Source organism: Oncorhynchus gorbuscha, linkage group LG05, assembly GCF_021184085.1.
Source record: "Oncorhynchus gorbuscha isolate QuinsamMale2020 ecotype Even-year linkage group LG05, OgorEven_v1.0, whole genome shotgun sequence".
In the NCBI taxonomy this organism is placed as follows: Eukaryota; Metazoa; Chordata; class Actinopteri; order Salmoniformes; family Salmonidae; genus Oncorhynchus; species Oncorhynchus gorbuscha.
In genome coordinates, this window is record NC_060177.1 from 64,645,106 (window position 1) to 64,670,838 (window position 25,733).

The window sequence follows — 25,733 nt, forward strand, 5'->3', positions numbered from 1 at the left end:
ACAGGGATGCTGGCATATTGTAACTCCAATGCTTTCCACAGTTGTGTCAAGTTGGCTGAATGTTGTTTGGGTGGTGGACCATTCTTGATACACACGGTTAACTTGAAGGTGAAAACCCAGCAGCGTTGCAGTTCTCGACACAGTCATACTCCATTCAAAGGCACCTAAATATTTTGTCTTGCCCATTCACCCTCTGAATGGCACACATACACAATCCATGTCTTAATCGTCTCAAGGCTTAAAAAGCCTTCTTTGACTCATCTTATCCGCTTCATCTACACTGATTGAAGTGGATTTAACAGGTGACATCAATAAGAGATCATAGCTTAAATCTGGATTCACCAAGTCAGTCTATGTCATGGAAAGATACTATTTTGTACACTCAGTGTACAATGTGACAGTGTTCTGACAATGCCTTTCAGAAGGACACAACAGCACCATGGGGGTTGTTGGTTTGTTTTGCTTGTACACAAACCTTTGGTGACAGCGGTCGGTCCATCTCCCAACCCTATGAGCCATAATGCTGACTGATGGTGAAGCCAACCATTCCCATGCATACCTCTGCTTAGACTCTCCTTAGAGGAATGCTCTTCTGAGAGTTAACCTATGATAAGAAACCTCTATTTCGTTCTCTCTATCAGCACTGAGATGCACAGCACTTATTCACCCTGAGTATAAGAGTAGAGGAATGAACACAATAAGATATGCTTGTGGTAGTTTGCCCAAAGAAGAATCTGAATAATCATTATCCATTTGGAGCTCTCAAGGTTATCTACTACTAGGATAAAACAACCCAGCTAGGGCTTCCTGAGTGGCGCAGCAGTCTAAGGCACTGCATCACAGTGCTTGAGGCGTCATTACAGACCCAGGTTTGATCCCAGGATGGGATCACAACCAGCCGTGACCGGGAGTCCCATAGGATGGCGCACAATTGGCCCAGCGTTGTCCGGGTTAAGGGAGGGTTTGGCTGGGGGGGCTTTACTTGGCTCATCGTGCTCTAGCGACTACTTGTGGCGGGCCGGGCGCCTGCCGGCTGACTTCGGTTGTCAGTTGAACAGTGTTTCCTCCGACACATTGGTGTGGCTGGCTTCCGAGTTAAGCGGGCCGGTGTTAAGAAGCGTGGTTTGGCGGGTCATGTTTCTGAGGACGCATGACTCGACCTTCGCCTCTCCCGAGCCAGTTGGAGAGTTGCCGTGAAGAGACAAAATCAAAATTGTGGAGAAAAGAGGGGGTAAAACATTTTTAAACAAGCTAAACAGAGAACAAGCACCAAAACCATAGAAGTGGAAATGATAGTTAAATTACTAGTAAGCCCTTCACATATGGGATGGTAACAAAATGATCATGATAAAACACTGGCATGTTGAATGAACGAATTAACAAATTAACGTATACATTATGTGTACATGAACATGCACAGCATAACCAGAAGCGCAACACTGAAGTGGTTTCATTCATCATAGCTCTTAGCCCAAAACAACAGCCATGGAAACAGCAGAAACCTGTTTTTCCATGGAGTTCTGATTCCTATCTGCTCAACCATAGACAGTGAAAGATAGCTCCTCCCCTAACACAATGTTAGAACTCTACCAGAACTACTATGCTGTTACTGTTTAACCATATTCAGACAAAAAGTAATTGACACACATGGAGAACTAAAGATAAACAGAGTTCCAGTTCCCACAGTTCAAGTGTATAATCCTGTCATTATGCTCCTGATCTCTTCAGTCCTCTAAGTGATAGAGCAGAAGAGAGAGCAGGAGTCTCACAATATGAACTGTTTTTTAGTCTTGGTGTGGAGCACCAGAGACAGACAGAGAGAGAGAGAGAGAGAGAGAGAGAGAGAGAGAGAGAGAGAGAGAGAGAGAGAGAGAGAGAGAGAGAGAGAGAGAGAGAGAGAGAGAGAGAGAGAGAGAGAGAGAGAGAGAGTTGTACTTACAGAGCAGTGCAGGCTGAGTAGAGAGGTGTTCTAGAGAAAGAAAAAGAAGGAGGGAGGGAGAGAACCACTGCCGCTCTTTCTCACTCTCTCCAGCAACAACGAGCTTGAGTTTGAATGTTTTTTTTGTCTTTTATCTTTTATCTTTTTTTGTCTTTTATCTTCTGCGAGCTTGAGTTTGAATGTTTTTTTTGTGTCAGTGAGTGACTGTATGTGTGTATGTATGTGTGTGTGGGTGTGTGTTTGAGCATGCACCCCCCCCCACTCCACTATACAGCGACTTTGTAATAGTTTCCATCTGCAGCTGGAAATAATAGAAATCCCCATGCAGGCACAGCCTCAGTGGCACCGACCTTTTGTGTTCCATGAGCAGGAACCGAGGAGGCCATTTCCATAGCCATCTAAATAAACAGACTTTTCTTTGAGATAGATCCAGTAATAGTATGGTGCTCCATTCACAGTCTAAGGCCTGTGTGAGCAGCCTGGTCTCATAAACTAGACTTGACATAGTAAATGTAAATCTGACTTGCATTAGTATGATATGTTACGTTTGGTGTGGTTACAAAGTATAGCGAGCGTCTAGCATCCCAAATGTTGAGAGTTTGACTCTCGTCATGGACTACTTTAGCATTTTTGCTAATCAGCAACTTCTCAACTACTTACTACTTTTGAGTTACTTTGCAACTACTTAGCATGTTAGCTAACTCTTCCCCCTAACCCTAATCCTAACCCTTACAACCCTTTTAGCTAACCCTTTCCCTAACCTTGACCTTAACCTTTTTAGCTAACCCTTCCCCTAACTGCTAACTTAACCCCAACCTAAGCCCTAGCCTAGCTAACATTAGCCACCTAGCTAGAATTCGTAAATATCATACGTTTTGCAAATTTGTAGCATACAATACGAATTGTAATTGTTATCATACAGTGGGGCAAAAAAGTATTTAGTCAGCCACCAATTGTGCAAGTTCTCCCACTTAAAAAGATGAGAGAGGCCTGTAATTTTCATCATAGGTACACTTCAACTATGACAGACAAAATGAGAGAAAAAAAAAAATCCAGAAAATCACATTGTAGGATTTTTAATGATTTGCAAATTATGGTGGAAAATAAATATTTGGTCACCTACAAACAAGCAAGATTTCTGTCTCTCACAGACCTGTAACTTCTTCTTTAAGATGCTCCTCTGTCCTCCACTCGTTACCTGATTAATGGCACCTGTTTGAACTTGTTATCAGTATAAAATGTTATGCAGGTGAATGAGGACCCAAAAGCGACTTGGCGAAAACAGAGTCTTTAATCCAGTAAAGTAACTTTACAATCAAAAGGCATAATTCTACTCGTAATGACGAGAACAGACTGGAGACTTGATCAAGAACTGCAGGTTGCCTCGGGAAGGCACTTGAACGTAGCAGACTCAGACACCTGCTCACCACGCAGCATCTGAGGGAAACACGACACGACAGGGCGATACATAGACACAGCACGGTGAACAATAGACAAGGATCCGACAGGGCAGGAACGGAAAACAAGGAGAGAAATAGGGACTCTAATCAGGGAAAAGGATCGGGAACAGGTGTGGGAAGACTAAATGATTGATTAGGGGAATAGGAACAGCTGGGAGCAGGAACGGAACGATAGAGAGAAGAGAGAGAGGAAGGGAGAGAGAAAAAGGGGAACGAACCTAAAAAGACCAGCAGGGGAAAACGAACAGAGGGAAAAGCAAAATGACAAGACAAAATAAGACAAAACATGACAGTACCCCCCCACTCACCGAGCGCCTCCTGGCGCTCTCGAGGAGGAACACTGGCGGCAACGGAGGAAATCATAGAGCAAACGGTCCAGCACGTCCCGAGAAAGAACCCAACTCCTCTCCTCAGGACCGTAACGAAAAACGATAAAAAGGGAAACTAGGGTACTACTCTAAAAAAAAAATGAGACACGGGTAGAGAACTGAAAGCTTTAGAGCAAACAGGACCAAACAGGCCAGGAGAGTAACAACTAGGGACAGACTGAGACACAGCAAGGGCAGGAACAAGAACAGGAGAGATGCGATGGCAGGGAACAGACTGAGACCCAGCAAGACCAGGAGCAGAAGCAGAAAAAAATTACCAGACTTCTGCGCGCAGTCTGAACACGCAGCCACGAAACGGCGCGTGTCACGCTCCTGAGTAGGCCACCAAAACCGCTGGCGAATAGAAGCAAGCGTACCCCGAACGCCGGGATGGCCAGCTAACTTGGCAGAGTGAGCCCACTGAAGAACAGCCAGACGAGTAGAAACAGGAACGAAAAGAAGGTTACTAGGGCAAGCGTGCGGCGACGCAGTGTGCGTGAGTGCTTGCTTAACCTGTCTCTCAATTCCCCAGACAGTCAACCCGACAACACGCCCAACAGGAAGGATCCCTCGGGATCGGTAGAAGCCACAGAAGAACTAAAGAGACGGGATAAAGCATGAGGCTTGGTGTTCTTAGTACCCGGGCAATAAGAAATAACGAACTCGAAACGAGCGAAAAACAACGCCCAACGAGCATGACGCGCATTCAGTCATTTGGCATAACGGATGTACTCAAGGTTCTTTTGGTCAGTCCAAACGACAAAGGAACGGTCGCCCCCTCCAACCACTGTCGCCATTTGCCTAGGGCTAAACGGATGGCGAGCAGTTCGCGGTTAGCCACATCATAGTTACGTTCCGACGGTGACAGGCGATGAGAAAAATACGCACAAGGGTGGACCCCATCGTCAGTATCGGAGCGCTGGGACAGAATGGCTCCCACGCCCACCCCCGACGCGTCAACCTCAACAATAAACGGTTTAGTGACGTCAGGTGCAACAAGGATAGGAGCGGATGCAAAACGCTTCTTGAAGAGAACAGGACAACAATCATACGACCGGTGAGGAGGAAGGGAGTTGGTTCTGGACCGACTGAAGACCGTGCGCAGACCATGATACTCCTCCGGCACTCCTGTCAAATCACCAGGTTCCTCCTGAGAAGAGGGGACAGAACAAACAGGAGAAATAGCAGACATTAAACACTTCACATGACAAGAAACGTTCCAGGAAAGGATAGAATTACTAGACCAATCAAAAGAAGGATTATGACACACTAGCCAGGGATGACCCAAAACAACAGGTGTAAAAGGTGAACAGAAAATCAAAAAAGAAATGGTCTCACTATGGTTACCAGATACAGTGAGGGTTAAAGGTAGTGTTTCATATAATATACTGGGGAGAGGACTACCATCCAAGGCAAACATGACCGTGGGCTCCCCTAACTGTCTGAGAGGAATGTCATGTTCCCAAGCCCAGGCTTCGTCCATAAAACAGCCCTCCGCCCCAGAGTCTATTAATGCACTGCAGGAAGCTGCCGATCCGGTCCAGCGTAGATGGACCGGTAAAGTAGTACAGGTACTTGACGGAGAGGACCGTCTAGTAGCGCTTATCAGTCGCCCTCCGCTTACTGATGAGCTCTGGCCTTTAACTGGACATGAAATGACAAAATGACCAGCGGAACCGCAATAGAGACAGAGGCGGTTGGTGATTCTCCGTTCCCTCTCCTTAGTCGAAATGCGAATACCCCCCAGCTGCATGGGCTCAACACCAGAGTCAGTGGGGAAAGATGGTAGTGTCGGAGAGAGGGGAGACACAGTTAACGCGAGCTCTCTTCTATGAGCTCGGTGACGAAGATCTACCCGTCGTTCAATGCGAATAGCGAGTTCAATCAAAGAATCCACGCTGGATGGAACCTCCCGAGAGAGAATCTCGTCCTTAACCTTAGCGTGGAGTCCCTCCAGAAAACGAGCGAGCAACGCCTGCTCGTTCCAGTTACTGGAGGCAGCAAGAGTGCGAAACTCTATAGAGTAATCCGTTATGGATCGATTACCTTGACATAGGGAAGACAGGGACCAGGAAGCTTCTTTCCCAAAAACTGAACGATCAAAAACTCTTATCATCTCCTCTTTAAAGTTCAGATAATTGTTAGTACACTCAGCGCTTGCCTCCCAGATAGCTGTGCCCCACTGCCGAGCCCGACCAGTAAGGAGTGATATGACGTAGGCAATCCGAGCTCTCTCTCTTGAGTATGTGTTGGGTTGGAGAGAGAAAACTATATCACACTGGGTGAGAAAGGAGCGGCACTCAGTGGGCTGCCCAGAATAACATGGTGGGTTATTAACCCTAGGTTCCGGAGGCTCGGAAGACCCGGAAGTAGCTGGTGGCACGAGACGAAGACTCTGATACTGTCCTGAGAGGTCGGAGACCTGAGCGGCCAGGGTCTCAACGGCATGTCGAGCAGCAGACAATTCCTGCTCGTGTCTGCCGAGCATCGCTCCCTGGAACTCGAGAGTAGAGTAGAGAGAATCCATAGTCGCTGGGTCCATTCTTGGTCGGATCCTTCTGTTATGCAGGTGAATGAGGACCCAAAAGCGACTTGGCGAAAACAGAGTCTTTAATCCAGTAAAGTAACTTTACAATCAAAAGGCATAATTCTACTCGTAATGACGAGAACAGACTGGAGACTTGATCAAGAACTGCAGGTTGCCTCGGGAAGGCACTTGAACGTAGCAGACTCAGACACCTGCTCACCACGCAGCATCTGAGGGAAACACGACACGACAGGGCGATACATAGACACAGCACGGTGAACAATAGACAAGGATCCGACAGGGCAGGAACGGAAAACAAGGAGAGAAATAGGGACTCTAATCAGGGAAAAGGATCGGGAACAGGTGTGGGAAGACTAAATGATTGATTAGGGGAATAGGAACAGCTGGGAGCAGGAACGGAACGATAGAGAGAAGAGAGAGAGGAAGGGAGAGAGAAAAAGGGGAACGAACCTAAAAAGACCAGCAGGGGGAAAACGAACAGAGGGAAAAGCAAAATGACAAGACAAAATAAGACAAAACATGACATAAAATACACCTGTCCACAACCTCAAACAGTCACACTCCAAACTCCACTATGGCCAAGACCAAAGAGCTGTCAAAGGACACCAGAAACAAAATTGTAGACCTGCACCAGGCTGGGAAGACTGAATCTGCAATAGGTAAGCAGCTTGGTTTGAAGAAATCAACTGTGGGAGCAATTATTAGACCACTGATAATCTCCCTCGATCTGGGGCTCCACGCAAGATCTCACCCCGTGGGGTCAAAATGATCACAAGAACGGTGAGCAAAAATCCCAGAACCACACGGGGGGACCTAGTGAATGACCTGCAGAGAGCTGGGACCAAAGTAACAAAGCCTACCATCAGTAACACACTACGCCGCCAGTGACTCAAATCCTGCAGTGCCAGACGTGTCCCCCTGCTTAAGCCAGTACATGTCCAGGCCCGTCTGAAGTTTGCTAGAGAGCATTTGGATGATCCAGAAGAAGATTGGGAAATGTCATATGGTCAGATGAAACCAAAATATAACTTTTTGGTAAAAACTCAAGTTGTCGTGTTTGGAGGACAAAGAATGCTGAGTTGCATCCAAAGAACACCATACCTACTGTGAAGCATGGGGGTGGTAACATCATGCTTTGGGGCTGTTTTTCTGCAAAGGGACCAGGACGACTGATCCGTGTAAAGGAAAGAATGAATGGGGCCATGTATCGTGAGATTTTGAGTGAAAACCTCCTTCCATCAGCAAGGGCATTGAAGATGAAACGTGGCTGGGTCTTTCAGCATGCCAATGATCCCAAACACACTGCCCGGGCAACGAAGGAGTGGCTTCGTAAGAAGCATTTCAAGGTCCTGGAGTGGCCTAGCCACTCTCCAGATCTCAACCCCATAGGAAATCTTTGGAGGGAGTTGAAAGTCTGTGTTGCCCAGCAACAGCCCCAAAACATCACTGCTCTAGAGGAGATCTGCATGGAGGAATGGGCCAAAATACCAGCAACAGTGTGTGAAAACCTTGTGAAGACTAACATAAAATGTTTGACCTCTGTCATTGCCAACAAAGGGTATATAACAAAGTATTGAGATAAACTTTTGTTATTGACCAAATACTTATTTTCCACCATAATTTGCAAATAAATTCATTAAAATGTCATATTTCATCACATTACAACGTGATTTTCTGGATTTTTTTCTCATTTTGTCTGTCATAGTTGAAGTTTACCTATGATGAAAATTACAGACCTCTCCCATCTTTTTAAGTGGGAGAACTTGCACAATTGGTGGCTTACTAAATACTTTTTTGCCCCACTGTTTCATACGAAATGGGTGATGGACATCCACAAATGAATACATACCATACTAAACTAAACATATAATACTAAATGGACTGTCTCGGATTTACGTGCATAATTAAAATAAATGCTCTGAGAAAGGTTGGTGTGAGAGAATCAGATGCAGATTTGCTAAAGTAAACCTTGAGTCATAATGTAAGTTGACACAAAGCAATGCAATGCTAGGGTTGCTATCTCTGCACGAATACACAAATTCAAAATACAGACCTGGGCTCACACTAACACACTTAGTCACACATTTACATTATATACACATGCCCAAAGCTGGAGGAGAAGAATCAGTGTTTCCATGGTCTGCTCCAAAAACAGCCATCCCCATGCTGCAAAGGCAGGCCTCTCTTGCCCACCCAGTTTGGGAAGTAGTGTGTTGCAGAGGAAAGTGCTGTAGTATGTAACAGGACAGCAGTGTAAAGTGGACACATTGGTAACTGCTTTCTACTTTAGAATATCAAACGTGCTGAAGAACAAGAAACTCATTGAATGTGGTAGTGGTTGGAGAAATGACCTTTAAACTGTTGTAATGACAGCTGTTATGACAGCAGTATAAACAACCTGTTTCTCAACATAAACAACCTGTGCAGAAGTAGAGATAATCTGGTCCAGAAAGTAGTGTACTTACAGTACAGGTACGACGTTATTCCTCCTGTTTCGGTTCACAGATTTCCTTCGTTTTGTTGTTATTCCTGACAACCTATGGTAGAGAGGCTAGCTGGCCCCTCTGTCTTACTCAACGTCTGACTCAGTCCTCAGATATTCTTCAGGCCCATGGTGGACTAATGGATTCCTCCTCTCTCTGGCTCTCTCTATCTCTCTCTGTCCTGACTGCCACCCAGCTCCGCTCTGCCATCCAAGATAAATATTTAACAGCCTGGCTGTGCTGTGAGATCAACAACCCTCTCTGTTCCCCTCCATCCACATTATCTCCTTGTGAGAGAAAACCAACTGTTCCAGGCTTCCAGAATCATGTCACCTTACCATCAGCTGAGTCACACCAACCATAAATTAAGAAGAAAGGTGTATAAGAAATTGATATTTAGTGGGCATTATGGCATTGGTTTCAATGTGGCTCAAGTCACACAACTGGTCGTGTTAAACTTGTGGCCTGTGATCTGCCTCTTGAATTTAGAAGGTGTAGCCTAGCTCTTCATTAACAGTGTAACACTGCCACTTAGTGGTCAGATTAAGTATTTACCCAACATCATGTTGCCTAAAGTAGGAGTTACCGGTTAGGGTTTAGGGTTATGGTTATGGTTAAGGTTGAGCCAGGGTGTTGACATGAAGCTAAGATTAGGGTTGGGGTTAGCGATTTTTGGGCCCATTTCAAAATGCCTTTGAGGGGCCCCCCATACCCTACAAAAGAGAAACATGTCCATGGACATTATCTGCTTTGATTATTATTATCCCACAATTGAAAATAACTCTTTCAAAACCTATTTTAGAAGATAAATTATGCTGCCACCATAATACATGAAAACACAGAGGGTTCCAATATGTGTTGTGTTGTATTAGATTTGACCCAAACTGGTAGTTTTTCATTTTGGCCAAAAAGTAAGAATATTTGTCTTGCAGTGTTAGTTAAAGGCCTTGTTGCAAAAATAATGAATGATTTGGAGTGGATTTTAAAAAAACACAGGCTTCCTCCTTTTAACTTTGTCATACAGGCCAGTAATGTGGAGTGAATACAATGCTGTTGATCCTCTGTATTTTTATGTATTGTGGTGGCACTGGCAGCATCATATAATGGGTATGCTTATAACCGGCAGGGACTAGGGAGTTTGTCAGGAGAAAAAAAATGAATGAGCAAAGCCCAAGTAAAAAGTTTGAGAAAAACCCTCTGTAGTTATCACGCCTGCTCCCGCTCCCCCTCTATGATGCTCGAGGGCGCCAAGCTGCCCATCGTTACGCACACCTGTCACCATCGTTACGCACATCAGCACTTCATTGGACTCACCTGGACTCCTTCACGTTTTTGATTGCCTGTCTATTGCCTGTCTATTGCCTGTCTATTCCTCAGTTTCATCCCCGTGTCAGCATTAATGTTGTTATGTTTCCCCTGTCCAGACACTGTCCGTGTTGTTTCATGTCCGTTGTTTATTAAATGTTCACTCCCTGTACCTGCTTCTCATCTCCCAGCGTCTGTCCTTACAGTAGTCTTCTAAATCTAAGACTGGGAAAGAGGTTTATTTTTCAGAAGGACAATTACATAGATTTGAATACCAAAGACACACCAGAATGGCTTTCCAGGAGGTATTGAGTGTTCCTGAAGGGCCCAGAATCAGCAGACTTAAATCTGCTTGAAAATCAGAGACACGGTTTGAATATTGTTGTTCATCAATGGTTCCCAACCAAATTTACTGAGCTTGAGCTATCCCCCTTTCCCTATGAAAGGGAAAGGGGGATACCTAGTCAGTTGTACAACGGAATGCCTTCAACTGAGTTGGGCAAGGTTGGTAGAATTGTATTCAGAATTATTCACAGTTGTAATGGCTGCCAAAGTGTCACGTCCTGACCATAGAAAGCCTATATTTTCTATGGTAGAGTAGGTCGGGGCGTGACTATGGGGTTTAGTCTAGTTTATTATTTCTATGTGGGGTTCTAGGTTTCATTTTCTATGTTGGGGTTTGTGTATGATTCCCAATTAGAGGCAGCTGGTAATCGTTGTCTTTAATTGGGGATCATACTTAAGTTGCATTTTTCCACCTGTGGGTTATGGGATATTGTTTGAATGTATGTGTTTTGAGTTAGTACACATAACATCTCTGTAGTCACGGGTCATTGTTAGTTTATTGTTTATTTGTTTTTGTCATTGCTAAGTTTCACTTTATTCATTAAAATGATGTGGAACTCAACATACACTGCGCCTTGGTCCGACCATCATTATTACGAACAACGTGACACAAAGATGCTTCCACCAAGTATTAGCTCTGGGGTGTGAAGACATACGCAATCAATACATCTTCATTTTATTTTTTTTCTTAATTAAAAAATCTACAGTTTCCTTTCACTTTCAAAATGTGGAGTAGATTGTGTAGATCCTTCTGAAAAAAATCCTGTAATCCCTTTTTAGTAATTTGGACACAGCCCTTAGCCATGGTATATTGGCCATATACCATAACCCCCCGAGGTGCCTCAGTAAAAATACATGTTTTGTAATACCCGTGGTATACGGTCTGATATACCACAGCTGTCAGCCTTCAGGGCTGGACCCACCGAGTTTGTAATTCTGATTATAACATTTCTTTACAAAGACATCTGATAACACAGAGTTACTGGGTAGATGTGGATGATTACCTGCATGGCAACATACAGTCGCTAGTGACAGTCCCTTGCACAGTCTTCACATTTTGCCAATCAGAAATACTATCTCATCCCTAAATGGGCACATTTATATGCCTACATTTGTGCACAGACCAAGTAGATATAGGCCTACTTCAATGCATATGCATCCTTACTCAACATTGACAGGAGCGCTCCAAACAAAATACAATGACTAAATTGACAGAACTTGTAAATGGGATTAAAAAAACAAAAGTTATTTTTCACAAGTGTAGCATACGTTGTGCACTCTGCAAACAATGTGTCCATTCTGACAATGACAATGGGAAGACTGGAATAATAATGTTAAATGCATGAAAATGAATGACCGTAACCAATGTAACAAACATTGTAGAGTCGAAATGATAGGAATTAACTGTACATTTACTACTGGTGATATATGTAATGGGTTATTTATATAAAATAAGTAACAATCGAAAGCAAACAATTCACACAGAGCCCCAGCTGTTTTGAGCCCCACCTGTTCAGCTAAAATATATCTATAAAAGTTGAATGACAAAATTTGCCACAAAGGACCACCTTCCTGTTCAATTGAGCACAGTACAACAAGGTGAGTCCAAAAATGTTGTGTATGCTGCTGCATAAATGACTTAATATGCCAGGGAGATATGTATACTGTAGTTAAGAAAGTAATACTGATTGTATGTTGTGTAGTAAGCTGTTAGTAGCCAATGTGCCTCACCCTAATAATTTGGTCCCTTTTCCACTGTTCTGACTTGGTGGTGCGCATGTAGCCTATAGCCTGATTTAGAGAAATGTAATCATAGAATATTGTAGGAGGTTTCATTGTCTGCTTATATGCCCCCTTTATTTATCCTACGGTTCTGACTTGGTGTTGTCACGGATCCCTCCGGAACACCTGTCCCCTATTTCCACTGATTAGCATTTGTATATATGTGTCCTTTGGTTTCCATTTGGAGGGTCGATTATTGTTACTATGCCCGTTGGTGCGTGTGAGTACCTGTGCTGTGTGTTTTGGCTTTCGTGCCATTGTGGATTGCGCAGATGATTACAGTTCTCATCCTGTGTGTTAATCATTGTGCGCATTTGTTCAAGGTACTCCTCGCTCTTTTGTTTGGGTTTCAACCCTGTGTTTTTGTATAGTGTTTGTTTGGTCTTCGTCCCCGTGCCTTTACACGGCACGCCGTAATTTGGGTACAATTTTTAAAAAAAACGATTACGCATTCCTGTGTCTGCCTCCCGATCCTTCATGCCAACTGACAGGTGTACAGGGAGTATACTGTAAGAACGGCCCATGTTTTCAATTCTGTTGCTGTACATTTCGAAAGTGCAGAACAAATAGTTAAATTGACTACGTCCATCCTAGCTCGCTCATTCATGTCTTAATCGGAATTATGGATTTGCCTCATATCCGCTCGCCGTCCCCTTATACCATAGTTTGTATCTCAATTGTTAGTAAAAAACACATTTGTTTAAGAAAATCAGCCATAATAGATATGTTTTTTTTAAAGGCAGTAAATGAGTCTTGAATGAAGTGTTTTGCTGCCAGACAAGGCTCCGCTGATGGCCAGTGGTGTTGTGGTCAGGTGTTGGTACTGCTGTTGGGACTGCTGTGGGGACAGTTTTGTGTAGGCCATAGCAGTTTGTGGGCACCGTTTGTCAATGTTGAAGTGCAATTAATGTATTGTTTAGTGTTGTGTAGTGGCTTTGCTGGCATGCATCCCAATATGTTTTGGGGGAGCTTGCCCCACCAAGATTTACATGCTAAAATGTCCACTGGCACAAATTGTCAGGGAGAGCACATTCTGAAGAGAGCAGTGCATTGTGCATCTGGGCGCATGGTCAATCAGACGTCCGTGTTGGCCATGCGGCATTTATGGTTATATGGCCTCAGCAAAAGTCATGGCAGGAATGGCCTCATTGGAAGTCAGGGTATTAATACTTATTGCCCTTCACAGAGGAGTGCAGAGCTGTTGTCAAGGAAGTGAGTTTATGTTTATACAGGATGTACCGCCCCACCTACCATCAACCAATCATATCAATGCTGAATTATACAGAGCCCTCCGCATTGTTAAACATTTTTGGGAGGCACATGGCGATGCGTTACAGAGCTCGATATGGCCTCTGCATGCCTCTGGAGGCTCCACAATTGTGTCACATATGGAGCCTCCGACCACATTTTCTAATCAAACATAAATTGGCTTTTAGTCTAGGCCTCCTCAATGGATTAAGTCACTGAGATGGGCGCAAATATATACAAATATATATATTTGATACTGCTCGACTAAAACAATCTCTGTCGACCAACAGCCTAATGACCAAACAATCGAGTAATTGGGGTCAGTCAAATCAAATCAAATCAAATCAAATGTATTTATATAGCCCTTCGTACATCAGCTGATATCTCAAAGTGCTGTACAGAAACCCAGCCTAAACCCCCAAACAGCAAACAATGCAGGTGTAAAAGCACGGTGGCTAGGAAAAACTCCCTAGAAAGGTCAAAACCTAGGAAGAAACCTAGAGAGGAACCGGGCTATGTGGGGTGGCCAGTCCTCTTCTGGCTGTGCCGGGTAGAGATTATAACAGAACATGACCAAGATGTTCAAATGTTCATAAATGACCAGCATGGTCAAATAATAATAAGGCAGAACAGTTGAAACTGGAGCAGCAGCACAGTCAGGTGGACTGGGGACAGCAAGGAGCCATCATGTCAGGTAGTCCTGGGGCACGGTCCTAGGGCTCAGGTCAGTTGAAACTGGAGCAGGAGCATGGCCAGGTGGACTGGGGACAGCTAAAGGAGTCCTCATGTCAGGTAGTCCTGGGACATGGTCCTAGGGCCCAGGCCAGTTGAAACTGGAGCAGCAGCATGGCCAGGTGGACTGGGGACAGCAATGGAGTCATCATGTTAGGTAGTCCTGGGGCATGGTCCTAGGGCTCAGGTCCTCCGAGAGAGAGAAAGAAAGAGAGTAAAAGGAGAGAATTAGAGAACATACACTTAGATTTACACAGGACACCGAATAGGACAGGAGAAGTACTCCAGATAAACAAACTGACCCTAGCCCCCCGACACAAACTACTGCAGCATAAATACTGGAGGCTTTTTTTTTCCTACTGGGTCATTTAGTTTGCAGGAAGCTCTTGATGTTCTGGCGACACAGAGGGCAGTTTCCAAACTCCTGGATCACTCTGATGGCACACTGGAGACACAGGCACTGGTGGCCACACTGCAGGCAGATACAGGCCTTCTGGCTCATACACACCGCACAGTCCTCCACGCTCTCACAGTCTGCAATCAAATGAGATACGCTCAGTTACATGACCTATAAGGTCAAGTGGGACTTGGCTCATGGTGGCTAGTGTTGTTGTGTCCATAAGGTTGATCCGGGTGTCATTTCTGCTAAACCTAGGATATGGCAAAGTTACAGGGCTGAAAAAAAGGTTAAGGCTCATTTACTGCACTTCTACACAATTTCAAATCTCTAAAATACTATTTGGAGAACTGCAAAAACTAGCTAAACTGTCTCCAGCCATTATCACCTTAGCTGCTGTGGCTTAATTCACCTCAACACATGTCATACAGCAATTAGCTGCTCCACCATAGCTCAGCACTGGGATTAAAAACGAGTTTAGTTTCATGTCAAGTCAAACATCAGTTACCTAGTGTCCTAGTCATCTACAGCCACCTTCCATCTCTGCACTGTTTTGAGAGAAAAGTCTCGCTGTCCACCAGCCAGCTCCGAGGTGTCCATATGGGCCTAAAACACGTTCTCTGCTACTGCGCCAGTCGGCTCTGAGCCATCTGCATGGTCCTAAAGCCAGCCCACTGATACCACTAAACTGCATTTGCCTTTTAATGGGGATTGAAATTGTTGGTGTTGAGAGCTAAGGTATGGCAACCGCCATACTCTGCCATACCCAATAGATGCCCCTGAGTCCTACAGTACATGAGGCTAACATATACTGTATCTATGTCCTTGAACAAATGTGGCTTAGATGTTTCTGTAAATGTTAAGCTACACAAGTAGTACGTGTGTAAAATGTTAGGTTTACCAAGCATGTGACAATAGAAACATATATATTAATTTTTTTAAAATCAAGAATACCTTAGATTAAATATCAAGATATTATACTCAAATGAAGTACCATTTTCATAAAAATATCCAAAACAAGATAGCAGGAATTTATTGTATAATTGTGATGCTTACCTGATGTCTGCTTATTGGCTGGACGGGGAAGAAGATAGCTGTCATGAATGTAATCACAAATCTGTCTCACATTCACATAGTTTTCAATATTGAGTGAGGTGTGTCTCTGAAGAGCAGAACAGGAGGAATGCCGTTGCGGAGCAGGACAGGACTTTTGAATCCCCAAAAACTCTTTCTTCTCCGACCCTACAAGAAATAACCAGATTTGTGGTTAGTCACTGACACTGACAGATGGACATCATTTCAAACCAAGAAATCAAATTAGGTCAGACTGCACTGTTCATTCATACATGTTCCATTGATTTCTGAACTTACCCAGTAAGAGCACAGAGCAGGTCTGCCCATAAACGTCAATCATGGCCCACAGGGGACGGCTGAGGTCCACTCCCTTCAGCAGTTTGTGTTTTCGTCTGTTGGCATTCCTGAAATACATTCTACCGCCATGGGAGACCCAAAACTCCAGCTCTGAGCCTGGCAGGCAGCAAGTTTCAGGCACAGGAGCGGCCCAGTGGCCAGGGCGGTCTGTGAGGTCTGGGATGGCCAGGGACGGCAGGGCTCTGGCAATAGGAAGCACATTGGTGAAGCCCACACGCATGGCTCCAAGCCAGGTCAGCTTGCACAACTCCACTCGCAGACGCACCCTCTCCTGGGGCCGTACCGGGCGGCTGCTGAAAACCAGGCCGTGTCTGAAGGTGACCCCAGTCCTGTCTGCCCGCCTGGCCCCCTGGCTCAGGCTCACAAAGGCACCCATCACCTCCTTATGGAAGGTCAAGGGGCCCAGGCAGTGGGGTCCACAAATGTGTGCTGGCTCAGACTCTAAAGGAGATTTCAAAAAGAGCAACTACAGTTAATCATTGGAATGCTACAGTACCTCAGTCATGATTTAAAAAAAAGATGGTTGTGATCAAACAAAACTAACAAAGAATGTATGTCTGAAGTTGACTGAGAATGAAACTGAAACTGCTTTACTGAATTAAATAAAAATTGTGCCAACAAAGTAGATCAGTATAAAGAAGTCTAGTCAAGGGATCTGAATGACAACTTGTTTCGCATTCAGTAACTTTAAATCTCTAATGATATCTGGTGCCATTCTAAAGTGTATAGTGGCTCATGATAACAATAATTCAATACTAAATGTTACTTCTAAAATAAAAAATTAGATGAGTGTTATTAGCTAACTAGTACAGGGTGGATCCTTTAGTTTTGCATTGAAACTGCCAGCAGGAAAGGCAGTTATAGGTATAGACATAGATACATAAATACAGGAGAGTAACCTGGTTAAGGAAGAGGCTTGTTCACATCACATACTCGTTTACAATGCACTCAGCAAGTTATCTGATTTTGGCCCCCATTACATCATATGTCTTAATTTGTTTCAATGTCATTATTCAACAAAACATAAGTTGTGATTGAATATCACATTAATATTTACCTAACCCTCCTTTCAACCCAGATCAGACCTTTGGAAAGCAGATCTTTTGTCAGTAGTAAATTAAATTGCTAGTCATGCCAAAAAAGCAATAAAATAAAATACTTAGCCAATCGACTGAATAGATGACTGGTTGCCACACAATCTCTTATTCTACTGTCCTCTCGGAAAGGAAGTCAAATCTGTTAAAGATTTGCACAGCCATATGTAACTGGCCATGTACAGTATGTCAGTGCTGTGAATTACTGGCTCAGGTAGCATTGTTTAAAGTGGCTAGTGATATATTTGACATCATTTCCATCAATTCCCATTATTAAAGTGGCTGGAGTTGAGTCAGTGTGTTGTCAGCAGCCACTCAATGTTATTGGTGGCTGTTTAACTGTCTGATGGCCTTGAGATAGAAGCTGTTTTTCAGTCTCTCCGTCCCAGCTTTGATGCACCTGTACTGACCTCGCCTTCTGGATGATAGCGGGTTGAACAGGCAGTGGCTCGGGTGGTTGTTGTCCTTGATGATCTTTATGGCCTTCCTGTAACATCGGGTGGTGTAGGTGTCCTGGAGGGCAGGAAGTTTGCCCCCGGTGATGCGTTGTGCAGACCTCACTACCCTCTGGAGAGCCTTACGGTTGTGGGCGGAGCAGTTGCCATACCAGGCGGTGATACAGCCCGCCAGGATGCTCTCGATTGTGCATCTGTAGAGGTTTGTGAGTGCTTTTGGTGACAAGTCAAATTTCTTCAGCCTCCTGAGGTTGAAGAGGCGCTGCTGCGCCTTCTTCACGATGCTGTCTGTGTGAGTGGACCAATTCAGTTTGTCTGTGATGTGTATGCCAAGGAACTTAAAACTTACTACCCTCTCCACTACTGTTCAATCGATGTGGATAGGGGGGTGTTCCCTCTGCTGTTTCCTGAAGTCCACAATCATCTCCTTAGTTTTGTTGACGTTGAGTGTGAGGTTATTTTCCTGACACCACACTCCGAGGGCCCTCACCTCCTCCCTGTACGCCGTCTCGTCGTTGTTGGTAATCAAGCCTACCACTGTTGTGTCGTCTGCAAACTTGATGATTGAGTTGGAGGCGTGCGTGGCCACGCAGTTGTGGATGAACAGGGAGTACAGGAGAGGGCTCAGAACACACCCTTGTGGGGCCCCAGTGTTGAGGATCAGCGGGGTGGAGATGTTGTTGCCTACCCTCACCACCTGGGGGCGGCCCGTCAGGAAGTCCAGTACCCAGTTGCACAGGGCGGGGTCGAGACCCAGGGTCTCGAGCTTGATGACGAGCTTGGAGGGTACTATGGTGTTGAAAGCCGAGCTGTAGTCGATGAACAGAATTCTCACATAGGTATTCCTCTTGTCCAGATGGGTTAGGGCAGTGTGCAGTGTGGTTGAGATTGCATAGTCTGTGGACCTATTTGGACGGTAAGCAAATTGAAGTGGGTCTAGGGTGTCAAGTAGGGTGGAGGTGATATGGTCCTTGACTAGTCTCTCAAAGCACTTCATGATGACGGAAGTGAGTGCTACGGGGCGGTAGTCGTTTAGCTCAGTTACCTTAGCTTTCTTGGGAACAGGAACAATGGTGGCCCTCTTGAAGCATGTGGGAACAGCAGACTGGTATAGGGATTGATTGAATATGTCCGTAAACACACCGGCCAGCTGGTCTGCGCATGCTCTGAGGGCGCGGCTGGGGATGCCGTCTGGGCCTGCAGCCTTGCGAGGGTTAACACGTTTAAATGTTTTACTCACCTCGGCTGCAGTGAAGGAGAGTCCGCATGTTTTCGTTGCAGGCCGTGTCAGTGGCAATGTATTGTCCTCAAAGCGGGTAAAAAAGTTATTTAGTCTGCCTGGGAGCAAGACATCCTGGTCCGTGACTGGGCTGGGTTTCTTCTTGTAGCCCGTGATTGACTGTAGACCCTGCCACATACCTCTTGTGTCTGAGCCGTTGAATTGAGATTCTACTTTGTCTCTATACTGACGCTTAGCTTGTTTGATAGCCTTGCGGAGGGAATAGCTGCACTGTTTGTATTCGGTCATGTTACCAGTCACCTTGCCCTGATTAAAAGCAGTGGTTCGCGCTTTCAGTTTCACGCGAATGCTGCCATCAATCCACGGTTTCTGGTTAGGGAATGTTTTAATCGTTGCTATGGGAACGACATCTTCAACGCACGTTCTAATGAACTCGCACACCGAATCAGCGTATTCGTCAATGGTGTTATCTGACGCAATACGAAACATATCCCAGTCCCACGTGATGGAAGCAGTCTTGGAGTGTGGAATCAGGTTGGTCGGACCAGCGTTGGACAGACCTCAGTGTGGGAGCTTCTTGTTTTAGTTTCTGTCTGTAGGCAGGGATCAGCAAAATGGAGTCGTGGTCAGCTTTTCCGAAAGGACGGCGGGGCAGGGCATTATATGCGTTGCGGAAGTTAGAATAACAATGATCCAAGGTTTTTCCAGCCCTGGTTGCGCAATCGATATGCTGATACAATTTAGGGAGTCTTGTTTTCAGATTAGCCTTGTTAAAATCCCCAGCTACAATGAATGCAGCCTCAGGATGTATGGATTCCAGTTTGCAAACAGTCAAATAAAGTTTGTTCAGAGCCATCGATGTGTCTGCTAGGGGGGGAATATATACGGCTGTGATTATAATCGAAGAGAATTCTCTTGGTAGATAATGCGGTTGACATTTGATTGTGAGGAAACCGCCTCCGATAGCGTCTCTCCAGTGAGCCATGTTTCCGTGAATCAAAGAACGTTACAGTCTCTGATGTCCCTCTGGAATTCTACCCTTGCTTGGTTTTCATCAACCTTGTTGTCAAGAGACTGGACATTGGCGAGAAGAATGCTAGGGAGTGGTGCTAGATGTGCCAGTCTCCGGAGTCTGACCAGAAGACCGCCTCGTTTCCCTCTTTTACAGAGTCGTTATTTTGAGTCGCTGGCTGGGATCCATTCCGTTGTCCTGGTTGAAAGGCAGAACACAGGATCCGCTTCGCGAAAATCATATTCTTGGTCGTACTGATGGTGAGTTGACGCTGATCTTATATTCAGTAGTTCTTCTCGACTGTATGTAATGAAACCTAAGATGACCTGGGGTACTAATGGAAGAAATAACACGTTAAAAAAAAACTGCATAGTTTCCTAGGAACGCGAAGCGAGGCGGCCATCTCTGTTCGCGCCGGACATAGCTACTTGGCTGTACTGTCATCTGTGCCTACCGGAATCCCTTGACGAATATGTGTATGATTAATTGAAGGAAAAATACAAAATCTTTGAGCGGTTTCAGAACTGCAGAAGAAAGCTTTTCTGATCTACTTCGAAATAAACTCAGCAAAAAAAAGAAGTGTCCTCTCACAGTCAACTGTGTTCATTTTCAGCAAACTTAACGTGTAAATATTTGTATGAACATAAGAAGATTCAACAACTGAGACATAAACTGAACAAGTTCCACAGACATGTGACTAACAGAAATGCAATAATGTGTCCCTGAACAAAGAGGGGTCAAAATTAAAAGTAACAGTCGGTGTCTTGTGTGGCCACCAGCTGCATTAAGTACTGCAGTGCATCTCCTCCTCATGGACTGCACCAGGTTTGCCAGTTCTTGCTGTGAGATGTTACCCCACTCTTCCACCAAGGCACCTGCAAGTTCCCGGACATTTCTGGGGGGTATGGGCCTAGCCCTCACCATCCGATCCAACAGGTCCCAGACGTGCTCAATCGGATTAAGATCCGGGCTCTTCGCTGACCATGGCAGAACACTGAGCAGTATGGCTGGTGGCATTGTCATGCTGGATGGTCATGTCAGGATGAGCCTGCAGGAAGGGTACCACATGAGGGAGGAGGATGTCTTCCCTTAAACGCACTGCATTGAGATTGCTTGCAATGACAACAAGCTCAGTCCAATGATGCTGTGACCATGACGGACCCTCCACTTCCAAATCGATCCCGCTCCAGAGTACAGGCCTCGGTGTAACGCTCATTCATTCGACGATAAATGCAAATCCAACCATCAACCCTGCTGAGGGAAAACCGTGACTCGTCAGTGAAGAGCACTTTTTGCCAGTCCTGTCTGGTCCAGCGACGGTGGGTTTGTGCCCATAGGCAACATTGTTGCCGGTGATGTCTGGTGAGGACCTGCCTTACAACAGGCCTACAAGCCCTCAGTCCAGCCTCTCTCAGCCTATTGCGGACAGTCTGAGCACTGATGGAGGGTTTGTGCAGGTTGATGTTCAGATGGTCCAGTGCAGGTGTTGTTAACTCTGGCAGTTGTTGTTGCCATCCTGTACCTGTCCCTGTCCCACCTGCCTCCTTGCAGCATGCCTAAGGCACATTCACGCAGATGAGCAGGGACCCTGGGCATCTTTCTTTTGGTGTTTTTCAGAGTCAGTAGAAAGGCCTCTTTAGTGTCCTAAGTTTTCATAACTATGACCTTAATTGCCTACCGTCTGTAAGCTGTTAGTGTCTTAATGACCGTTACACAGGTGCATGTTCATTAATTGTTTATGGTTCATTGAACAAGCATGGGAAACAGTGTTTAAACCCTTTGCAATGAAGATCTGTGAAGTTATTTGGATTTTTACATATTTATTTATTTATTTATTTATTTATTTATTCCACCTTTATTTAACCAGGTAGGCAAGTTGAGAACAAGTTCTCATTTACAATTGCGACCTGGCCAAGATAAAGCAAAGCAGTTCGACAGATACAACGACACAGAGTTACACATGGAGTAAAACAAACATACAGTCAATAATACAGTATAAACAAGTCTATATACAATGTGAGCAAATGAGGTGAGAAGGGAGGTAAAGGCAAAAAAGCCCATGGTGGCATATTATCTTTGAAAGACAGGGTCCTGAAAAAGGGACGTTTCTTTTTTTGATGAGTTTATATATACATATATACACTACCGTTCAAAAGTTTTGGGTCACTTAGAAATGACCTTGTTTTTGAAAGAAAAGTACATTTTGTTGTCCATTAAAATAACATCAAATTGATCAGAAATACAGTGTAGACATTGTTAATGTTGTAAATAACTATTGTTGCAAGAACGGCAGATTCTTTTATGGAAAATCTACATACTGTAGGCGTACAGAGGCCCATTATCAGCAATGTTGGCATGTTGTGTTAGCTAATCCAAGTTGATCATTTTAAAGGGGTTGGGGTTAGTGTAAGGGTTGTTCAAAAACCCTTTTGCAGTCATGTTAGTCTGATTAAAGAAGCAATAAAACTGGCATTCTTTAGACTAGTTGAGTATCTGGAGCATCAGCATTTGTGGGTTTGATTACAGACTCAACATGGCCAGAAACAAATTACTTTCTTCTGAAACTCATCAGTCTATTCTTGATCTGCGAAATGAAGGCTATTCCATGTGAGAAATTGCCAAGAAACTGAAGATCTCATGGAATAGCCTGACAAGAATAGAATGACAAGTTTCAGAAGAAAGGTATTTGTTTCTGGTTATTTTGAGCCTGTAATCGAACCCACTCAACTAGTCTAAAGAAGGCAATTTTTTTGTGTCTTTATGTCTTTCAGTAAAGCAGTTTCAGTTTCATTCTCAGTCACTTCAGACATACATTCCTTGTCAGTTTTGTTTGATCACAACCATCTTTTTGCATCATTAATCAGCACAACAGTTTTCAGCTGTGCTAACATAATTGCAAAAGGGTTTTCTAATGATCAATTAGCCTTTTAAAATGATCAACTTGGATTAGCTAACTCAATAAGCCATTAGAACACAGGGCATGGTTGCTGATAATGGGACTCTGCATGCCTATATAGATATTCCATTGAAAATCAGCCGTTTCCAGCTACAATAGTCATTTACAACAGTAACAATGTCTACACTGTATTTCTGATCAATTTGTTGTTATGTTAATGGAGAAAAAAAAACTATTTTCTTTAAAAAACAAGGACATTTCTAAGTGTCCCCAAACTTTTGAACGGTAGTGTATATATTGTACTACTAATGTTTGTAGATATAAAAATCAACATGAGACCATTATAATATAAGTGATAGGTCTGTATCTATGAAAATGTACATATAGCGTTATCATTTTCCTCCTATAACAATTACAACACAGTTGTCATCATTCATCAATAAGAGGCCATCCTTACCCAGGCTTCTGCTGACCATCTCCCTCACCATCTTGTACAGGTTGCTCTTCGTATGCTCTGCAATCTATAGTACATACACCTACAATAGGTTGAGTATAGTTCTAAGATGGTGAGAGTGTTTGCTGTTTTTATACTCCTCTCAGTCTGCAGATGTGCCTGTAGTTTAAACACAGATCATAACTCATCACATAAGGAAAGAGAAAGCGGGTGGCTAAGGGGAGGGACAGTTCTCTGGAAAATATCTACGTTCTAACAACGGATGTTGCTTATTTCTTCTGGTGCTAACACTCACTTGACTCTGAGTCATGTCAAGTCAAAAATAAAATCTATCATTTGATTACTACGCGTTAGTTATTGTACTAAAATTGTGGATTTTTTTATTTGTTTTATGCAACACCATTTGACATTTTATGATATCTTTGAAAACAGTACACATTTTTTGAAAGCATGATCAAACTGTTGTAGGAAATAAACCTCAGTTTCTAACATCTATAGCACATCATTTAGGTATCAAGTTAGAGTTGTAATCACTTTCATTTCACATCATTCAGATCTAACAAGGTTCTTTATGTACAGTGCCTTCAGAAAGTATTCACACCCAATGTTCCATCTGATTGTTTTCGGCACTTTGCAAATGTCAGGTCTGCTAAGCTCAAACTTCAAATTTTCACAATGTTCGTGCAACTTCCGTCGTGTGTTTACTGTGACCACTGAGGCTGTACCCACTTTAAATGACAGTTTAACAGTGGCCAAGTAGGCTACTGTGGCTTTTTGGTCATAATGTAGGCCTACCAGAATGGCTTACCATCATAAACAATGGAGTAAAAGGCATCCCATAACATTTTCACATGAAAATAGCTGTTCTGTCAGTAGCAGCAAATGTGTGGTGTTGAATGTAGGCCTACATTCCATGAGCTTTATGAAAAAATATGCAGGGCTTGACATTAACCTGTTTGTCCATGTGTCCTTCAGACAAGGAGGTGACTGAAAATGTTGTGTTATTTGATGCAAGATACCACTTTACAAAATAAAATGCATTATTATTCTAATACCAATTTTCTAGAAAAAACAGACAAATGATGCTACCCTCTGTAGATATTGACTACTTAGCTTATTTAAGACTGTCTCTTAATACAACACTGCCCCTTTAAGACATAAAAAAGCTCTTTACCTGACTCACTTTTCAAATATGGCTAGAGATGTACACATTCTGTGCTCTTGTAGGAAGCAACCACTCCCCCATTGTTGACTAGAAATGAGCCATAACTGGGCTAATAATTCACTAACAGCAAAGATGTGCAGAGGCGGCTGGCTAAATGCAGCTTTTGATTTGATATCAAAACAAGCGCATCTAATCGTGCCCACTCATGCTATAAACACAGTCCAGTTCAAAGTGAAGAACAGTTCAAAGTGAAGTAAGGTATTATATTATGCATATATGATTAACAGAGAGCAGCAGTAGCGTAAAAGAGGGGTTGGCGTGGTGGGTGGCGGGACACAATGCAGATAGTCCAGGTAGCCAATGTGTGGGGTCAACCGGTTAGACGGGCTAAATGGGGTAGTATGTAAATGAATGTATAGTTAAAGTGACTATGCATACATATATAATAAACAGAGAGTAGCAGCAGCGTAAAAAAGAGGGGTTGGGGGGTTGGAGGCACACAATGCAAATAGTCTGGGTAGCCATTTGATTACCTGTTCAGGAGTCTTATGGCTGGAGGGTAAAAACTGTTGAGAAGCCTTTTGGTCCTAGACTTGGCGCTCCGGTACAGCTTGCCATGCGGTAGTAGAGAGAACAGTCTATGACTGGGGTGGCTGGGGTCTTTGACAATCTTTAGGGCCTTCATCTGACACCGCCTGGTGTAGAGGTCCTGGATGGCAGGCAGCTTAGCCCAAGTGATGTACTGGGCCGTACGCACAACCCTCTGTAGTGCCTTGCGGTCGGAGGCCGAGCAGTTACCGTACCAGACAGTCATATATGGCAATGGCTATTTGCATATAAGCCTACTGCAGCTCTGATTGGTTATCAAATAAAATAAAATGTTATTGATCACATACACATATTTGTCCCAAAGCCACTCTGGCATTGTCTTGGCTGTGTGCTTGGGGTCATTGCCCTGTTGGAAGGTGAACCTTCACCTCAGTCTGAGGTCCCGAGTGCTCTGGAGCAGATTTTCATCAATGATCTCTCTGTACTTTGCTCCATTCATCTTTCCCTCAATCCTGACTAGTCTTCCAGTCCCTGCTGCTGAAAAACATCCCCAAAGCATGATGCTGACACCACCATGCTTCACCGTAGGGATAGTATTGGCCAGGTGAGGTCTGAGAGTCCCTTAGGTGCCTTTTGTCAAACTTCAAGTAGGCTGTCATGTGCCTTTTACTGAGGAGTGGCTTCCGTCTGGCCACTCTCCTGTAAAGGTCTGATTGGTGAAGTCCTGCAGAGATGGTTGTCCTTCTAGACGAACTCTGGAGCTCTGTCAGAGTGACCACCGGGATCTTGGTCACCTCCCTAACCAAGGTCCTTCTCCCCCGATTGCTCAG

The 25,733-nt window shown here is 44.2% G+C and overlaps 2 protein-coding genes across 3 annotated transcripts in view; both read right to left on the minus strand.

Annotated features, from left to right (window-relative positions):
• The window catches only part of sorbs3 (sorbin and SH3 domain containing 3), a 47,086-nt gene extending 38,106 nt beyond the window's left edge, over window positions 1-8,980 (minus strand). Inside the window, exon 1 of the mRNA XM_046350701.1 lies at window positions 8,781-8,980. The gene's annotated coding sequence lies outside the window, so the exon portion shown is untranslated. The remainder of the gene's footprint in view (window positions 1-8,780) is intronic.
• A 5,386-nt stretch (window positions 8,981-14,366) lies between these two features.
• On the minus strand, window positions 14,367-23,362 carry LOC124035215 (E3 ubiquitin-protein ligase NEURL3-like). Of its 2 annotated transcripts, XM_046348651.1 has the most exons (5): window positions 23,193-23,362; window positions 15,979-16,479; window positions 15,664-15,849; window positions 14,571-14,744; window positions 14,367-14,400 (listed from the first exon to the last, which is right to left on the minus strand). In XM_046348651.1, exons 1-4 carry the CDS (start codon window positions 23,221-23,223, stop codon window positions 14,575-14,577), a joined length of 888 nt encoding a protein of 295 aa, XP_046204607.1. In that variant the 5' UTR covers window positions 23,224-23,362; the 3' UTR covers window positions 14,367-14,400; window positions 14,571-14,574. The 2 variants fall into 2 exon arrangements, with proteins under 2 accessions (XP_046204607.1, XP_046204605.1); XM_046348649.1 differs by lacking the exon at window positions 14,367-14,400 and having other exon boundaries at window positions 14,459-14,744.
• Window positions 23,363-25,733: the final 2,371 nt, after the last annotated feature.

What these genes read in the sequence shown, in the direction of transcription:
- LOC124035215 (XM_046348651.1), bottom strand. Translation starts at nt 23,223, where the DNA reads ATGGTGAGGGAGATGGTCAGCAGAAGCCTGG. An exon ending in CTGCTCTGTGCTCTTACTGG is followed by an intron (nt 15,850 to 15,978) that starts GTAAGTTCAGAA and finishes TATTTCTTGTAG; the next exon opens with GGTCGGAGAAGAAAGAGTTT. An exon ending in AGCCAATAAGCAGACATCAG is followed by an intron (nt 14,745 to 15,663) that starts GTAAGCATCACA and finishes ATTTGATTGCAG; the next exon opens with ACTGTGAGAGCGTGGAGGAC.